Genomic DNA, 18984 nt, shown 5'->3' with positions numbered 1-18984 from the left:
CTGAGCAACATCATGTCAAGTTTCACCATACAGCCCCTTGCTGATATGCCTCAGGCCTGACTCAAACAGACCATGTCTAGGTGACAAGATGGTGATTTGGTTGCCAGGGACCTTTTTCTCTGTTGAATCGTTGTTGTGACTATCAACAAGGAAAGTATCTGGGAATGGTGTGGGGGTGAAATAGTCACCTCTCTGCTGGAAGCATGGGTGAGACCACCCAGTTCATGACTCACATTGGTAGATCGCTGCATAACCATCAGATGGTAGCAAATTTTAGTCACACGCCTTACCACCCACCCTGGGCTGGAGTCTAGCTTGGGAGTATGACCTGGCACTGGAAAACTCTGTATCCCTTTATTAATCTCCTAACCCAAGGGTTCTCAAACTGGGGGTCAGGACCCCTCAGGGGATTGTGAGGTTATTACATGGGGGGGGGTCGCGAGCTGGCAGCCTCCACCCAAACCCCGCTTTTCCTCCAGCATTTATAATGGTGTTAAATGTATAAAAATGTGTTTTTAATTTATAAGGAGGGGTCGCATTCAGAGGCTTGCTATGTGAAAGGGGTCACCAGTACAAAAATTTGAGGACCACTGTCCTAACCCATCCAGCCCCAAAGATGTTTAACCAACCTGTTCGAATATAACCAAAAGGAGAATTTGGCCCCTACTGCAATAGTCACACTGCAATAATCACAGCGTTGAATGCAGATTGAATTAGGCTGTCATTGAACAAGGCTGTCATTGATAGTTTTATCTCACTGGCTGTTATCATTTGAGAAGGTGCTTGACTGACTTAAAGGTTTAGGCCTTTGATTCTGTCATATCTGTCTGAGCTCTCTGGATGTCTGTAATGCACCCATCCCCATGGTATCTGATCACCTCAGAGAAATACAAGATCACCTTGCGTTCTTTCCTCTTCTTTGAGACAGGGAGTAGGAGTGTGTGTGTGTGTGAGAGAGAGAGAGAGAGAGAGAGAACTCTGTGTCACACAGATGAATCTTGCATTTTGTCCTAAAAATGATGAACATTGAGATCGTTCTGATCTGGCACGACTTTTATAGCAGGTTATATGGGTGAGCATGTTAAACTCCAGTTTCTTTATAGATTAAGTAGCAGTTTGACTTAGCACTCTTGGCTGAGAATAGGCATACATCAGTGGGGAAGCCAGTTCTTGCCGGTGGTAATCCTGCATATGATAATAACGCAGTCTAATGAGCTCTCTCAATGCAGTTTGTATATTATGAGCAGGAGGTGTCATTTGGCATTGTTCATTAGCTCCAACAAATGCGGCTGTTTTCTTTATTCAAAAATTGTCTGCTTTGCTCCAGCGCAGAGACGGCAGTACTGCGGGTACAATTTTATTTTTAACATTCGGAACTGTTGTAAGCCTAGTGAACTGTTTAATACGCTACATTCAACAAGCCCAGCTTATACACTATGGAGGCTTTGAAACTGTCATACCTTCAAATGAATACAAGTTATGGACAAAAGCTTTTTGTTATAAGGTTCTGCAAATGTGGAATCAGTTACCATTAAGACTTAAGAATGACCGTGGAAGGTTGTTGTGCGGGTTGGCTTTAAGATGAAGCTAGAATAGCCCTTCTGCCTGGAGAATTTTATTCTATTGTACAAAGGTTCTTACACCACCCTCACCACCTACTATCTGAGCGTCTCCAGTTGTGCAATTGTGACACGACTAACATCTGGGCAGATGTGGTTTGTTCTCTCATCCTCTCCCTGGGGGGAGAGTGGTGTGTGCACTGGGATGGTTTATTTTAGTAGGGTTTTGTTTTCATTTCTTTCTTTTGAAGCCCACTCTGCTCTGTGTTTATGTTGAAAGAAGGCAAACCAGAGACGTGCACTCGGAGTGGAAGGTGGGGAAGTTTACGATGACCCTGAGTTCTGGGTGAATTCATTCCATAGTCTTGGGCTGGCCCTCAGGAAAGCTTGTCTCCTGAACAGGTAAGCTTAGGATAGAAAATCCCATTGTGCCTGGGAATTGGAGCTGTCACCACAGCTCCCGGACGGAGTTTTGGGTAGTCTGTTAGATATCCTGGGCCCAGTGCATTGAGCACCTTGAAGGTGAGAACCACGAACTTTCTCAAGAAGAAATGATAGGGCTGGTTTAAGTTGTTGCCTTGACTGTGCTTGGGGATGGTTGCGCAAACATTTTGTGCAGCCTCCGGATAAAGAGAGAGAGAACGGATTGTCCATCCATCCACCCATCCTGGCTTCCTCAGAGGGTAGGATATGAGTGCAAAACCAGTGAGGAAGGAAGCATGTAGTCAGACTGGGAAGAATGAGCTGCAGTCACCAAACTATTCTAAAAGGCTGAAAGGGGTCGACAGCATCCATGCCACGGTCATCGGGAGCAGCAGGAGCTTTTCCTTTGCACTCTTCTCTTTATACATTGGCTGACCCACCAGTCGGCCCCTCCCAGTGCCGAAGCCTATCTATGCAGAACTGCCTGTCTGCGAGCCTCAGCGGTCCGTGAGTGTGAGACACAAAGGGAAACGGGCTTGCGAACACGGACCACACATCTGTGTGCAGGATCCACAGACACTGCATGTCCGTAAGCAAATTTGACAGCACGGTTCAGGGGCAGACAAGGTGCAAAACAAATGCCACAAGAGAACACAGATGCACATTTCACTTCTGAGCAAAGCTTGTGAGCCAGTGTGCTGAGAAAAAAATCCCTGGGCAGAAGGGGAGCAAATGGATTCCTCCACTTAGGGAAATCTGCCTTGTAAAAGCCTGCCAGACATGTTAGAGCTACCCTGTGGCAGGGGGCCAAGAATTGACAGACACTTCCAAAGCACTCAAGCTTATGCAAATTTGTGACGCAGAGGCAGGTTCCACCAGTACAAGATGGTTAATTAATGGTTGGGATCCAGGCAAATTGGTAAAGGACCCTATGCCCCACTGCCAAAGATCCTGGGGTACCACAAGGGGGACGCAGAGGCTCTAAAGTGAACAGCGAAGTAATTGTGTTGGTAGCCACCAAAATAACTGTGTTCGCTGAAAGGAGAATAGGGGCAAAGGGAAGCCCTTGGCTATCTGATGTGGGAGTAACTCACACTGGGAGCACATGGTGGTTTGTCCCTCTCTGATAGCCATTCCACATAAGATAAGGGTCTACTCCTGTTACGAAGTAATGGAGTTCCACCGAGTGGCAGAAGCCCATGCTCCTAGCACTGAAGGTCCATACCCCGATGCTGATCCAGGTATGGCAGTTTGGTCATTGTACATGGTCCTCACACCATCCATTGGAGAGGAAAGTAGAGACCAGAGTGAAACCGAGGGGAGCTTAACAGTCGCTGAACGACAGCTCCTTCTGTAGCAGTGCATTCAGGTGCAAAGGTGTTCGTCTGTGTTCATCTGCAGTGTTGCAGCCGTGTTGGTCTCAGGATATTAGAGAGACAAGATGGATGACATGATATCTGTCATTGGGTCAGTTTCTGCGAATGAAAGAGTCAAGCTTTCCAGCTCGCACAGAGTTCGTCTTCCGGTCTCAGAGTCTCTCAGCGAAATACATGGTGGAGCTGATTGTTAAGCATAAGGAATTAACATGTGTAACACGAGACATTCAAGGTGCTTTTCATTGCTGGTGACTGCGGGGTGGGAGAGAGCATGGGGTCGGTATCCACTGGCTACAGTCACAGAGATGTGCATCTGTGAGTAGAATTAGGTGCTAATATAGGGTGTGTTCCCCTCCATCTTACGTAGTATTCCAAGTCTTTATATTTTTCTTATTTTAAAGAATCTCTCCCTCCCTGCCTTCCCATGAAAGACTATTCTATAAAGATGTTAAGACGTTAGGTCCTGTTTTCCCTTTTCTTTTATTAATTTGGGTTTTTTAAATAATTTCTAAGATGAGCTTTGGGGGGGAGAGGGGAAGATAAAGCAAAATGCCCCCAGCTGGGTGCAGTTGGAATCCAAAGGTTACAAATCATGGATTAGCTTTTACCTATTTCCATGGCAACCGCTCAGTTGCTCTTAAATTCTACTTTAAAGGCTTCCCACAAATGTGTCTCGTGACCCTGAAAACTTTTCCATCTCCCTCCTGACTTCTTTCATTTTGTTTTTCAAACATGAGTTATTTGCCACAACCTTGCAGCTTGACTCTGACAAGCTATTGAAGAGATGAGCTCAGAGGGGAACGGGATGGCTCGAGGGGATTGGTGACACTGCTTTGAAGGCTTTCACCTCTTGGATCTTCTTTCAAATCTGGAGCCAGAGCGGTAGTGACTGAAAATTGGTACTGTCGGACAGCTCCTTATTATCATGTGTGCAATGACTTGGTGGGCATCAGTCCAGATCCTAGCAGATACGTACTCAGATCTTGACAGCTGTCGTTGCAGTTGGCACTGATTGTGGAGGAAGGGGCTGGCCCAGCAGATAGGAGAAATGGGATGGTGTGGTGGTTAAGATACTCAAATGGGACTGGAGAGATTTGTGTTTTGTTCCCAGCTCCAACACAGTCTTCCAAGGTGGCCTTTGGCAAGTCTCTGCACCTCAGCTCTTTCACTGTAAAATGGGGAGACTAGCACTTGGCCTCACTCCCAGGGGTATTGTGAGCAGGAATGTATGTGAAGTGCTTGCATACTATGGTGATGGTGGCCATATATGAATATATCTACGTACATATGGCACTGGACTGGGAACCAGCAATTTGGCTTGTGTTCCGGTTCTGTCACTCGTAGAATCGTAGAATATCAGGGTTGGAAGGGACCTCAGGAGGTCATCTAGTACAATCCCCTGCTCAAAGCAGGACCAATCCACAATTTTTGCCTTAGATCCCTAAATGGCCCCCTCAAGGATTAAACTCACAACTCTGGGTTTAGCAGGTCAGTGCTCAAACCACTGAGCTATCCGTCCCCTACTGGCTCAGTATATGTGACTTTGCCCAAATGGCTTCACTTCTCTGTCCCTCACTTTCCACATCTGTACACTGGGGGAAGCAGTATTAACTTCCCCACCTTTGCAGGGGGCTTTGAGATCCACAGAGGAGAAGTGCTAGATAAATGCTAAGTAATATTTTAAATATCCATTGGCACTTTTGCTCTCTGTCTCAGTAGTGCATATTTGTTGGTCCTGGAAGTTGAACTAACCTCTGAGTCAAGACTAAGGCACAAGTTGTTTGTCAGCCGGATACTTTTCACCTGCCTCAGCTTCATTTCCAAAATACCCAGAGAGCTCTGCTGCTCAGTGGGCTCCCGAATCACTCCATTATTTGTTCTCTTCCAGGTATCACAGCAGATTAGAATGGATGTAATGTGGATTTACGCTGCCACTCTATTAATCAAGAAAACGCTGAGTGCATCACTGTAATAATGCAAGTGAAACTGTAAGCAAACACGACATTAACGATGCACAGAGCAATAGCATGTGCGAACCCTGCTAAGAAGAACCATTGCCCACCATAATCGTTACTAGCATGGGTCTTGTTGGGTTTCCTTATCCAGCATGGATTGGAATTTTTATGACACTAGCCCAAATCATGCTATCAATTACTCAGGCCCTCGGTATGCTATGGTGTGACTCCCACGTGGTTGGAACAGAGTTAGACGAGAAACAGTGTTTATTGTGTTAGTACCCAGTTCTGTCTCAAAACATTGGTTTCTTTGCTGGGCTTTTGCGCTCCTTAATTCTGATCACTGCTTAGATACTGCAGGGAGGCACCTTATACAACAGCATTGGTCAAAAAGAAGGATTTCTAATATCCCCCTATATTTAGGAATGTTTGGCTCCAGAGTGTAGGTCTTGAGCCAAGCCTACTTAGAATCCAAAGGACTTTGTTCAGAGAATCACCCCCACTGATGATAATACACAGTAGATCTCAAAGTGCTTTACACAGGAGGTCAGCATCATTAGCCCCTTTTATAGATGGGGAAATTGAGGCACAGAGTGGTGAAGCAATTTGCCCAAGGCCACCCAGCAAGCCAGTAGCAGAGTAGGGAATTGAGCCCAAGTCTCGTGAATCTCAGTGCAGTGCTCTATCCACTAGACCACACAGCCTCCCCTGCACAAGAGGGAGGGAGCCGTAGTCCTTGTGTTAGCCAAAGCCCTGTGGAAAGCTTTAGGGGTATGGTCCTGACAGTAGATCTGGAGGCTGTATGAGTCCAGTTTCAGGGATCTGTCTGTCAGAGGAGAGGACACTGGCTGGGGTCAGTGTGAGGGCAGAGCTGGGGCCTGGTTTGGCTCTGGGAGCGGTGAGTATGTCCTTAACTAAAGCCATCTCAATTCTTAAAAATAGCTCGTGTTCAGCTTGGCCTGGAGAAAGGGCTGAAGTTCACGCAAACTCTCGGCTTCCAGAATGGTTCCATCCATTTCTAACTGCTGCCCATTTCATAGAGCAGGGGACCAGTAGCTTGGGTTTCATGCCTTTTACTCTTTTCTAAAAAGTGCCAGGGGATCTTTCTCCTCTCCCTGGGCAGGAGGGACCTCACTGTGTTGTGTGTTTGAGGAAGTCTCCTCGCCAGCTGGATGGTGGAAAGTGTAGAGCACTATATAGCACAGTCCATAGAACTTCCCCAAAATAATTCCAAGAGCATTTGTAATAGATGTGCTCTAGGCATTATTCTGGGGAAGTTTTCTGGCTCGTGCTATACAGGAGGTCAGAAAAGGTGATCACAGTCGTCCCCTCCGGTCTTAGCATCTATGAATTTAACACTTCTCTCACAAGAAGATTCTTCTAAATCCAGCACCCTCCTAGCCAGCACCCTCCTAAAGGTCCAGCACCCTCCTAGCCCACTGGTATATAAGAACACGTGCCCATAGGAGACTAGACCCTGCAGACTTGTAGCTCATGGGTAAGCATGCTATTGACTTAGCTGCACTGAAGAAACTGCTGGCCCATCTCTTCGTAGCTTGTCTGCATCTTTTGTGCCCGGCGTAGGCAAGCTATCGAAAGTTTGTTCGAGATTACTTCACTCTAGGTAAAGCCTTAGGCCTTGTCTTCCACCAGTGGCACTGTCCTGTCAGTGGGAACTCCCCTGTGTTTGTATGTACATTTTCTTCCACTGGGTACCCATCGACGCAAGGTATCCTGCTTTGCATCCAAGGCAGATGTCTGTCAGTGGGAGTTACATCCGTGTAGTGCCATTTTAGGTACATTCCACTTCTGGGGCAACTGAATCTGTGCAAACAATCCTTCTGCTCTGCATGGATGACTGCAGAAGTGAACTACCCGGTCACCTTTCTGAAGGAATGCATCCCCAGTCTGCAGGTTACAGAGAGAGCCTGGAATTACTTGTGCATCCTGATACACTCCAGACTCCCTGTGAGATTGCACTGGCAAGTCCCCGTTTAACAGACTAAATTTCTCACCTGCTGTCTGGGATTGGGCCACCATCAATTAATTTCTTTGCCAATTTAAAAAAAAGAGAGCGAGAAATTATGGATTGTGTTGGAGATTGTTCAGAGGAGATTTGCACCAAGAGGGACTATCACAATAATTAAAAAAGAATAAACTTTATAAACAGAGCTAGATGGGTGTGGAGCAGCTGTTTGACTTGGAATGCTGGGAAAGGAAATTTGGTTAGCATTTGGCATTTGAGGGCCATTCATCTTTGGCTCCCTCCACCCCGCCTTGGGTTTTAAATCATAAATCACTTGCCTGGGTAAAGCCCTATTTGCTCAAACATCTGCAGCAGAGAGCACACTGGCAAATCCCTGCAGAGCAAAAGCCGTTAGATTGCTTTTCTATTGGGGTCGTTCCAGAGTAGTTTGTTCTTCTTAAGGAACTGACAACATCGTAAAAAGTTTAATCAGAAGCCAAGTGGAAAAAAAAAATAAAAACAGGTTGGGTGGGAGGATGTTTCTCTTATAGGCAAGTGCCCTGTAGTCCCTTCCAAGGCCTTGCTAGCAATCCAAGCAAAAATGGAACTAGTCTGTTCCTGGCTTGCCGCCAGGCTGAAGCCTGGCTGGAGCTGGGAAGAGGAGCAGAGGGAGACGCAAAGCGGGACCTGTTCTCTGCACAGCACACAGTCTGAGCAGCTGGGCTTGCACACTGGTGAAATCTGCAAGGAGAAGAGGATATATTCCTCTCCCATAGCAGAGCAGTGAATGACTCACCACTTCTGTTCAACAGCCACATGCAGCCACCAGGTGAACTGGTTGGATGACGTGGAATCCAGTGCCAGCAATATGCAGATGACACAGCTCTACCTGTCCTTCACCACGGATGACTAAGGCCTGGGCTACACTAGGGGAGGGTTCGAACTAAGATACGCAACTTCCGCTACACTATTCGCGTAGCTGAAGTCGAAGTATCTTAGTTCGAGTTACCCAGCTGTCCTCACGGTGGCGAGTCGACTGCGGCAGCTCCCCCGTTGACTCGGCTTACTCCTCCTACCGAGGTGGAGTACAGGCGTCGATTCGGGGATTGATTTATCGCGTGCAGACGAGACGTGACAAATCGATCCCCGATAGATGGATCACTACCCGCAGAGCCGGCGGGTAGTGAAGACGTATTCGAAGGCTAAGATTTAGTCACGGCTATTTTTGATAAAAGTCATGGAGAGGTCACGGGCAATAAATAAAAATTCACTGCCCGTGACCTGTCCGTGGCTTTTACCAAAACTACCCGTGACTAAATTTCTACTTCTGGGGCCCCGCTGCTCTGGGGGCCCTGCTCCAGTGCTGGGGGTTGACTGCCCCCCAGCCGCTGCTCCTGGGACCACTCTGTGGACCGCCTCTGGGTGCCCCTAGTGTCCCTGCTCCAGCCGCCACAGGACCGTTGCTGCTTGGGCAGTTCACCAGGGCATCCCCAGGACCACTGCTTGGGCACTCCCCAGAGCCAGCCACACAGGCCGCTGTTCTGGGGCTCCCCGGAGCCAGCTGCCCGGGGCCGCTCAAGCAGTGGCTGGTGCAGCTGGCTCGGGGCAGCCTCTGGGACCGTTGCTCCGGCGCGCCCCGGGACCACCCCCAGGACCACTGCTTGGGTGGTCCCCTGAAGTTAGCCACACCAGCTGTGATTTCTGAGACCTCCATGAAAGAATCACAGCCTTACGTATGACCATACCACTACTGCCAAGGCCGCCCAGTGCTCAGGTGAGCTCAGCTCCTGGATGAAGAACAGCTGGCTGGAGCCGAACCTGAGCAAGGCCCAGGTAATGCTGGTGGGCAGAGGAAAGCGTTCTCTAGTGATGATGATTGCAGTGCAGTATCCTTTGATTGAAAGTACACAGCCGCCAGGGGTCAATTCGCTCCTTGGCTGAGAGCACTCCTAGATTCTTTGCTGATGCCAAGCTCTCATATTGCAGCATCCATGAGTGATGCTCTCTACCATCCAGTTGGCTAAGAGATGCCATCCCATCCTGCTGGATGATGACCAGCCTCAGTTATGCGTGTACCTTCCTCACTTTTCCGTGGCACGATGGCAAAGCGATCTACCTGGGTATCAAGTTGTCAGTGCTTAGGAAATTCCAAAAGATACAGTACGCTGCAGCACATTGCCTCAGTAACCCGGGCTACCGCCCGCACCTCAGACCTGCCCGCCACTCCTTATACCGGCCTCCCGTAGCATACTGAATTAAGTACAAGGTCTCGACTGTTATCTGCATGGCGCTCCATGGCTCGGGCCCAGGGTATCTAAAAGAGCCACTAAAGCTCAATGATAAAGATCGCAGTTGACCGCTTTGCTCCTCTGGCACAATGGAACTAGCGGCAGTAAGGGTAAAATTTGTCTGTAGAGGAGACAGCTTTCTCGGGGGCCAGCCCAAGCATGTGGATTGATCTCCCCCAGGCACTAAGGCCCATCACAAACCTCACCACCTTTCGCTCTACGTGCAAGACACTTTTTTTTTACCTGGCTTTCACCGACATAAACATGGAGCAACGTGTGTGTGTGTGTGTGTGTATCATTAAAAAAAAATCCACAACTAAACACTCCCCTTCACATACATCTCCCCCAGGATAAGGATGAGAGAACGAACACACGACAGATGTAGTGGACTCCTGGGAGGACCTCAGGTACTACGATGATGAGGATGATATAAGAAGCTATAGAGACTAGACTAGAACCCAGCTTAGGATACTTCACCCTCATGGCTAGAGGAGCATCCCTGGTCCTGTCTCTGTGGGTTGGAGAGTTCACGTCACAGCAGCTGCTGTTAAACTTTTTTGTGTGCATCCCTCTGCCTTAGGACATCCAGTTTCACCTTTGGGTACTCAAACTACCCTAAGTACCTATTTGAGCCCAGAAATGTCTCCTTGATGACATGTTCAGTCCAAGGTCCTCTCTTCTGCCCGTTCCAAAGGCAAGTGAATGGTACAGACGCGGGTTAGCCCTTTCCTTACAAATTCCTGTGTTGCCCAACACAGCTCCCAGTGGTCACGGTTCGCTACTCCCAGGACTTGCTGGTTTGCCACAGGGACATGCTGGCCGCTGCTTTCCGCAGCTCCCATAGGCCGGGAACGGAGAACCGTGGCCACTGGGAGCTGCAGGGGGGCCTGTGGACGGTCAAGGTCAGCAAAATGTCAGCTGCAGGTTGCCCACCACTGCTCTAGACCAAAGCTCTTCTGGAAAGAACAGGAAGTGAACTTAGTTTTAAGGACAGTGGCTCAGCTTCCCACCATGGAAATCGGTGGGAGTCAGGTGCCTACGTACCTTTGAGAATCTGGGCTAAAGATGTTTTGCTTAGGGTCTGTCAAGCCCACCCCACTTCCTAGGTTTCAGAGCCTGTGCAGCACCTTCAAAGCACTGTCCACACAGCTACCTTAGAGCATTCACGCGAGCCCCCCAGCCTTGGGTCTGTACCCATAAGTGTAGGTCTACACAGCAATAAAAAATCCATGGCAGTGAGACCCAGAGCCCGGATCAGCTGGGCTCAGGCTGCAGGGCTAAAACTAGAGTGTAGACCAGGGTGGGCAAACCTTTTGGCCCGAGGGCCACTTTGGGATGCAAAACTGTATGGAGGGCCAGGTAGGGAAGGCTGTGCCTCCCCAAACAGCCTGGTCCCTGCCCCCTATCTGACCCCTCCCACTTCCCACCCCCTGACTGCCCCCCTCAGAATCCCTGACCAATCCAACCCCTCTGCTCTTTGTCCCCTGACCGCCCCCTCCTGGGACCCCCCCGACCCTAACCGCCCCCCTATCCAACCCGCCCGTCCCCTGCCTCCCCCCAGAATCTCTGTCCTGTCCAACCACCCCCTGTTCCCCATCCCTTGACTGCCTCCCACAAACCTTCGCCCCATCCAACCACCTCTTGCTCCCTGTCCCCTGCCCGCCCCCCGGGACCCCCTGCCCCATATCCAACCCCCCGACCCCCTTACCATGCTCTTCAGAGCAGCATGTCTGGCAGCTGCGCCGCTCGGCTGGAGCCAGACGCGCTGCCCTGCATGAGCACAGTGTGCTGCCTGCCCGGCGGCCTGGCTGCAGGGAGGGAGAATAGCCGGGGAGGGGCTGGGGGCTAGGCTCCCCGGCCGGGAGCTCAGGGGCCGGGTAGGACAGTCCTGCGGGCCGTAGTTTGCCCACCTCTGGTGTAGACATTCAGGCTCGGGCCGGGTGTCAGAGCCTGGGATCCAGTCAAGCCTGAATGTCCACACTTCTTTTTTTCGCCCTGCTGGCCCAAGCCGGCTGACACAGATTCAGGCACGGTGCTGCGTGTCTTTCATTGCTGTGTACGTATACCCTGCGTGCCTAATCAAGTTCCTGAGTCAGGATTAGAAGAAAGCATGTCTTCCTAGGAGCCTTTACTATGGTCCTATGACAAATATCTAACACTTTGCACTGAATTCCACGACAACTCGCCTGGACTAGATTCTTGGAATTCTATTAAGTTTTGCAGTGAAACCCTCCATGACCTACCGATGCATAACAGTGAACTTCTGTTTGAAAAAGCCATGGTATCCAGAGTACACAAGAGGTTCCCATTCATCGTCCTGGTGGAAGCAGGGACTTTCCTAGAGGTAGGGCAGTAAAGCATATACCGCTGAACTCCAAGTTCGCCTCATAAATAAGGGTGACTTTTACCTGGCATACACCTGAACTTTAATAACCTGAAATATATTCTGGGCTGGCGAGGCAGGAGCCTTTAACACCATTTTAGTCTGCTGTCTTGGTGCTTAATGCCATAGCATTTTAAGCATGTTTTTTGGCTCCACTGCTTCCCGAAGTGGTTTTTAACAATATTTTAGCAGCCTAAGCTGTCTCAGGCAGCTAAGAAACACTTGTTGCTGGAAATAATGTTTACCTCGGTAACATCTCTACATCATTGTGACATGTTTAAACATTAAAAAATTGTTTTGTATTTAGCTTGTTTTTAAATTGGAGCAAAAGCATAAATTTTGGATGGGGGGAGCTTGGCAAGGGTGGGTTTCTGTGTGCATGTGTGGTTTGTTTTTCTTTTTTGCCCGAGTAAGTGGTATGAAATATTCCAGGTGAAGCATCCAATGACATTGCAGTCTGGAGAGCTGGGAAGCAGCATTTTTTAACATGCTTTAATTGCTTTTTGCCGGGGCCAGGGATATTTATGGGTTAGGAGATTGCCAAGTTATTTATTAGATGGAGTATCTGGGGATAGACTAATATAAATCACTTAGGCTGGTATTGAATATACCAGACACTCAGTAATTTAAAAAGCTTTAATAAAAATGCTAAAATATGAGACTTGTCTTTAGCTGTAATGAGACTCAGTTATCATGTTTTTATCAGTGATTTTCAGCCTTGGGGTTTTTTTGGGGTTTTTTTTTTTTTGCACAGAGCTGGAAAATGAGGACTTGACCCCCTCCCTGTGTCTGGCATTCCACAGCATCTGGCCCCAGCCTTTGATCTTGCAGGCATAACCGGTAGCACTTAGACATCTTGATTTACGGGTGAAATATCAGAAGCTCTTCCTGAAAGTCACATGCACATAGGGAGCTCTAGGTCTGGCCATCAGGCCTCCAGGGCCAGCTGTAGGAGTCTAGCTCTGCAGGGAGCATCTCTACATAGCTGTCGCCTATGTCCAAAAGACATTCTTTCTTTCTTTCTGCGTACCCTAAGCTGGAAGGACTTTTCACTACATGCCCATGCAGCCTGCGTTAGCCATGTAACGACTGTCTCAGCCCTTTAGTTTTCTACTTCAGAAGCCTCCCTGTTATCACAGACCCAAACTATCCATTCTAGGGCAGATGTTGCCCTTTTACTACCCTCCCAAGCTGTCTTCAGCCTCACACCCGTGGGCATTTCCCTGCTTGATCAGGCTACCCCAGTGACTCATAGAATAAGCACGCCTACTTTCTGCTCTGATTTCATCCCACATGGAGATTTAGGAGCCCACGCCTTTCTCATATAAATTAAAGGCAAAAATAATTCTCTACTTCTACTCTCCTTCCCCCTCCATTAGATCTTTCCCAACGGGTCCTGTGACTAACGCTGCTGGCCTTTGGCAACTAGGGAATGGCTCAATGCCTCTAGCCTTGATTGGGATTCTCACATCCCTGCTACGCCAGCTCTGCTCACACCTGTCTGCTGTTGGCAAGAAATCACCATTCCAGCCTGCAGAATGGGAGCGGGTGGGGTGGGGGGTGATGAGGCGAAGAGAAGGCAGAGGAGGGTGCAGGACACACGAGCTGAAAGGAATCACAGAGGGATAATAGGGTAGGGGAAGGAGAGAGAAAGAAGTAGCAGCAGGAAAGAGAGGGTCAAGACTGAAGAAAGAGGAGGAGGAGCTGATACTAAAGCAAAGGGGCAAGAGGGAGTTAGTGAGACAGTGGAACAAGCAGGTGCTAATAGAATAGGAGTGAGGTGGTAGGGCCATGCATTAGATGGTAACAGGTGCTTTCATCTCTAAGTCAGTGGTTCAGATCCAGCCCAGGTTAATGGCCAGAAATGCCTGCCCTGAGTGAAATTAATTTGCCATCCTCGGCCCATTTCTGAGTGTGCATGTCACAAAAGCACCACTGTGACAGGCATTGGCCAGCAGGCTCAGCAGAGGCTAAAAAGGGAACAGACCAGAAAGACTCAAGTCAGGGTGGGAGGATGTGGGGGGAGAGGGTTTCCAATCTCCGGAGCCATCAAGCCAGTACCTTGCCCAACGGACACTGGAAAGAGAGCCAAGGGAGATGCCAGGGGAAGGATGGGCAAGAAGTAACCCCTTCTTCTTCAGTGTGTAATAGACTCTATGCCTTGTGCACATTAAGATGAGGGAAACTGTGAATAAGGCTATAAATAAACGTGCCAGGAGATGCTCTGGAAACAATCATTATAAACCACCAGAGCAAAGCGCGAGTAGTTTGTGATGTCATCAGCATCATGGCATGTATTTATATCCCTATAATTCATAATCATTTGTTCTCATTCCCTATCATCTCTCTCCACAAAATACAACACAGGGGCGAGATGCAATCATAAATATAACAGGATCTGAGCTGACATGACATGATATAAAGCAGCAGGGTTCTGGGTGCTGCTGCCCAAGGGCGGGGATTTAGCTGTGCACTGCATAATGCAAACCTCTCGGCAGACTCACCACCTCAAAGGAGTCTGGCTTTCCTAGGAGTTAGGTGTAACCAAGCTCAGGGCCCCGCTGTGCTACGAGCAGTTCATATTCAAGAGACAGTCCCTGTCTCAAATAACATACTACGCGAGGGCTAGATTGTGGAACTTACACGTCACCTCCTCCATGCAGGATGGATCACAGTTACCTGTGCTTAAATGGAAGTTTATGTTCCATGTAGGCCTGTGTAATCCTGGATAATCTTCTTCATTTAAATATAAACCACAAAACTATTCAGTCATGCCATGCTCCTTATACAGTGCCTTTAACAGACTTCAGTACTGCCCTGGCAGAGACCATTCATCCTCTCCTTGAACTAGCTTCTTCCTCCCCTGCTTTATGGTGGGAGCGAAAGATACCAAGGACATAATCACTTCCATAGCAACCAGCTGTGAAGGCGCATACAGGAGATTATGATTTCAGGTGGGGAATAAACAGCAGAGACACAGATGAATCCTTGAAGAACACGTTTTCACGCCAGTGTCCTTTGTAATAAAGAGCCAGTGAAGAGAAATACAGAAAATTTAGGACGGAGGGGGCTGAATAATTTCCTCGTCGGATGTTTTTCAGCTTGCCATGAGATGTCAGCCATCCTTTAAATCTGCCAGGCTTTATATCGCCAGCAGCAGAGTGGGGATTGAAAACTAAAGATCTTTCCCCGAGCAAATTCAAGGCATTGTGAACAGCTCTCTAATTCTTCCTGCTCCCAGCAGTTGAGAGGGGAGAGTCAGAACTCAACCTCCACACGGCGGGAGATCTTCCCTCCAACCACCCGCTGCTTTGCAGCATCACAGAATGAAGCTTTCCTAAATGAACATTTTGAATAACCTGCCTGGTTAGCTGGGTGCTTGCCTTCATTGCTGTAGTGTCTGAGGGGCCCACAAACTTGAAGGAAGTTATCCTCACCAACTCCCTGTGGGCAGAGCCATAAGGGCAGACTGAGGTCCAGAGAGAGAGAGAGAGCATTGCCACCCCGTAAAATGTTACCGGGAGTCTCGCCATATTTGGTCATTTACTTACAGCCTCAGCGCCTGGACCAAGGGATTATGGTGGGGACTCTCGAACAGAAAACCCCAGTCCTCATGGTTGTGAGGAGAAGCTTGAAATGTGGGTACCCAAAAGGGCTCAGAAACCAAAGACACACACAAGACACACTCGCTCCCTTTCTCTCCAAATGATGCTTCAGCTTCCTCCTCTGTACAACTCTTGGCCTTTCTGAACATTGGGGATTCACAAAAGAGGATGAAGGCCCCAGTTTTCAAAAGTGGCCTTTAAGTCTGGGGGACCCCATCTTGGGCTGCCCAAGTTTAGGGCCTAATTTTCACATGGAGTGGCTCTCAGCCAGGGGTATGCGTACCCCTGGGGGTAGGCAGAGGTCTTCCAGCTCTCACAGGCTGTTCCTTGGAGCTGTGGGTTTTTAGCACCCTTGGGCGCTTCAGGGTTGGGCATAAAACATCAGGGGTCCCTTCTGAAAAATTTGGCCTGAGTGACTTGCCAGGGGTCAGCCAGGGCATCTGTGGCCGAGCTGGAAACTGAGTCCAGTGCTTCACTCCAGCTCCCTGGCTCCTTTTCTGGCCAAACTCTTGTTTGTTTATTTGGATTGCTACATAATTAATAACCTCTCCAAAATGTCTAGGCGCTCCTGACACCACACGTAGGTAGCAGCTTATCCCCTAGAATTAGCAGTGCAGAACTGAACCAGTTACTACCATGAAGCCTTGTCTACTTCAGGACTTCCCTCCCATCTAGCCAGGGTCTAGCTGGGACCACCTCCTCCGCAGCAATATGGAAAGGGCAGGGTGGTTACAGCCCCTCTCTCAGCAGCCTCACCTGACCCCCACATTGAAAAACTCTGCCCTACAAAATTCATTCCACACAGCTCAAGCCCCATTTTCTTCAGCTACCTCTTTAATAACTGCCACAGTGGGGACTGAACCAGTGACCTCCAGAGTTTAAAGCGTGAGCTGCTACAGCTTGAGCTACAGAGGCAGTGTTGAAAGACTTGACAGTGCCCTCCCTTAAATCAAGAGGGTTCAGCCTTGGGTTTCTCTGGGATAATGTTTTGGACATTGTTTCTTTAAGAGGCGTAGAAAACAGAAATTAGGCTTGCTGATGAGAGAGGTGGGTCTGGAAGTAGGCGAGCTTTGAAGTGTGGTGCCTAGCTGCTGTGTTTGCTGGGTGAGACATGAGTTTGCCATTAGGTGCATAACTTCATTGCAGAGAGCCAGGCAGCGATGAATAAAGGAATGGCTCTGGTGTGCTCAGATCATGAAGGAATGGGGATAATCCCTGCATGACCTCATGCCTAGGCTGTGAGAAGGGGTCTTCTGGGGTGGTCTCCACAACCTTAGGACTTGTGGTGGTGCTGTAGCCCTGGACTGCCAGACAAGAGCGTGGCACTGAATCCAGGAGCAGGCAGGCTGCAAAGCAGACAGGACCTGAATTCCCAGGGCAAGAAAGGAGTCACACAGCTGGTTTAGAGGTAACAGCTGAAAGGGATTTGAGTGCTTTTTCTCTGTGAATAGCTGAGGGAGGTGGAAGAGGATGGGGGCTCTGGGAGGGGAAAGGGTCATCTGAAAAGACCATCTCAGGCTTTCCATTTTCAGGTGGGTAGGGTGGGGAATTGTGCTACTCCCAAGCACTCATTCTATGGCAGGGAGGATACCAGGTGTCTGAGGTCCTGGGCTGTGTCCCATATCAAATCAGTAGGGCGTGGTTTGAAAAAAAAAACAAAACCCATCCCTTCTCTGCATGGACAGAGCTACACCAGTAACCGCCTAGACATGGACAAGGATTTAAAAAGCAAGTTGGGAAATTTAAAAAGCCTACAGACCTGGGTTACAAACCCAACAGCAAACGGACAAGGCTCATAAGCAGCAAGAACAGCACCTTAGAGCAAGAGGGCTGAGCATTTAAAGAAAAAAAAAGACCCAAATCATAATTAGCAAAAGGGTGGGAGGGGCAGGGAAAATCTTGTCTTCCATTCCATCTCTTTCCCCTTTCTTAAAACACCATCTGCAGACTGTAAATCTTGCAGGGCACAAGCCTGTCTTCCCACCTGTCTGCAAAGCACCCAGAGCGCTTGTGGGCCCCATGTACCACCCAAAGGCAGTAACTATGGCTAGCACTGTAAGGGCCTGATCCACAGTGCATAGAAATTCCACTGACTTCGATGGGCTTTAGATCAGGCCCTAAAAGCGTCCCAAGGGGTTATATTCTGCCAGGAAGAGACCCCTGGGCCAAGCTGTGAAATCTTGTTCTATGGTGATGAGATCAGGAGGCTTGTTTCGGGTTCATCTCCGATCACTACAAAATGTGCTTTATGTGATGAGCCCAGACAGATTTCAGTTGTTTAAGCTAATCCCTCAATGCTCTACTGACCAATGTTTGGTAGCAGTGTCGTGTTTTTTTTGTTGTAGTAAGTTGACTGCTCTATGCTATTAAAACTTTGCAAAAAGAGAGGGCATTTCAAACTGTGGGATGTGCAAACCAGCTGGATGCAAATGGCCAAGCTCCTCCAGTGTCCAGCACGTCTCTTTTAGAAACAAGGGGTACTTGGAAAGTAGGAGGGTTCTCTTCTGGGATGGTGGAATATGTCAGTGCTTTGGGCTGTGGAATGAGGCTGTAGCTCCTGAGTGGGGGCAGCATGCATGAGGAGGGCCTTTGAACAGCTGGCATTGCATTGACACTTCAGTAGAGACATCCCAAGCGTAGTAGGGGAAGCACTAGGAATGTGGTTTGCTCCAATCTCTTTGAACCTGCATAATTCAGCCCTGAGCCACTTCAGACGTGCTGTACCAGAGTGGAAGGCTTGAGATTGCCAAGCATTAGGGATCCCGCTGTGTGTATGTGCATGGCAGAGCATTGGATGAAACACAGTTCTCATGAATTTCTCCTCATTCTCTCTCTCTTTCTCTCTCTTTCATCTAGTTCCTCCCCAGATTATAAACATCTCATCAGACATCACGGTGAACGAAGGTAGCAGCGTAACTCTCATGTGCCTGGCCTTTGGGAGACCAGAGCCTACGGTGACATGGAGGCACCTGTCTGGAAAAGGTAAGAGGATGCCTTCAGATGGTCAGGGGGACTTCGGGCATCTGCGATGGTTCTGAACAGATACACTCAAATGCAATAGGGGACTGGCCACAGGAGGGATTGCTCAGTTTTTCTTCCTGTGTATTTCTCTCTCTATGAGCCTTTGCCCTTAGTCCTTGGTTCCTGATAGTGTTCCTGGAATTGTAGTGAAGGAATGGCACCAGGAGTCAGGACTCATAGGATCCGTGTAGGGCTCTGCCTGATTTGCTGCGTGGCATTGGGCAAGTTACTTAACTCCTCTGTGCCTCAGTTTCCCCATGTGTAAAATGGCCATCATGGAACTTGCGTGGGGCTAGTTACTTAACTTTGCTGTGCCTCAGTTTCCTCAACTGTACAATGGAGATCCTGGCACTTGCCTACTTTTGAGGGACACTGCAAGGTGTAAGTGATTAATGATTGTAAAAATCT

At 48.8% G+C, this 18984-nt stretch overlaps 1 protein-coding gene across 2 annotated transcripts in view; it reads left to right on the top strand.

Annotated features, from left to right (window-relative positions):
• Nucleotides 1–18984, top strand: part of LOC140901626 (opioid-binding protein/cell adhesion molecule) — a 329783-nt gene that overhangs the window by 223206 nt on the left and 87593 nt on the right. For both annotated transcript variants that reach the window (XM_073320814.1, XM_073320813.1), the window contains exon 3: nucleotides 18412–18537. In XM_073320814.1, the coding sequence (XP_073176915.1) occupies nucleotides 18412–18537 (126 nt within the window). The remainder of the gene's footprint in view (nucleotides 1–18411; nucleotides 18538–18984) is intronic.

Source organism: Lepidochelys kempii, chromosome 22, assembly GCF_965140265.1.
Source record: "Lepidochelys kempii isolate rLepKem1 chromosome 22, rLepKem1.hap2, whole genome shotgun sequence".
Lineage (NCBI taxonomy): Eukaryota > Metazoa > Chordata > Testudines > Cheloniidae > Lepidochelys > Lepidochelys kempii.
This window is presented reverse-complemented; position numbering and strand designations above follow the sequence as displayed.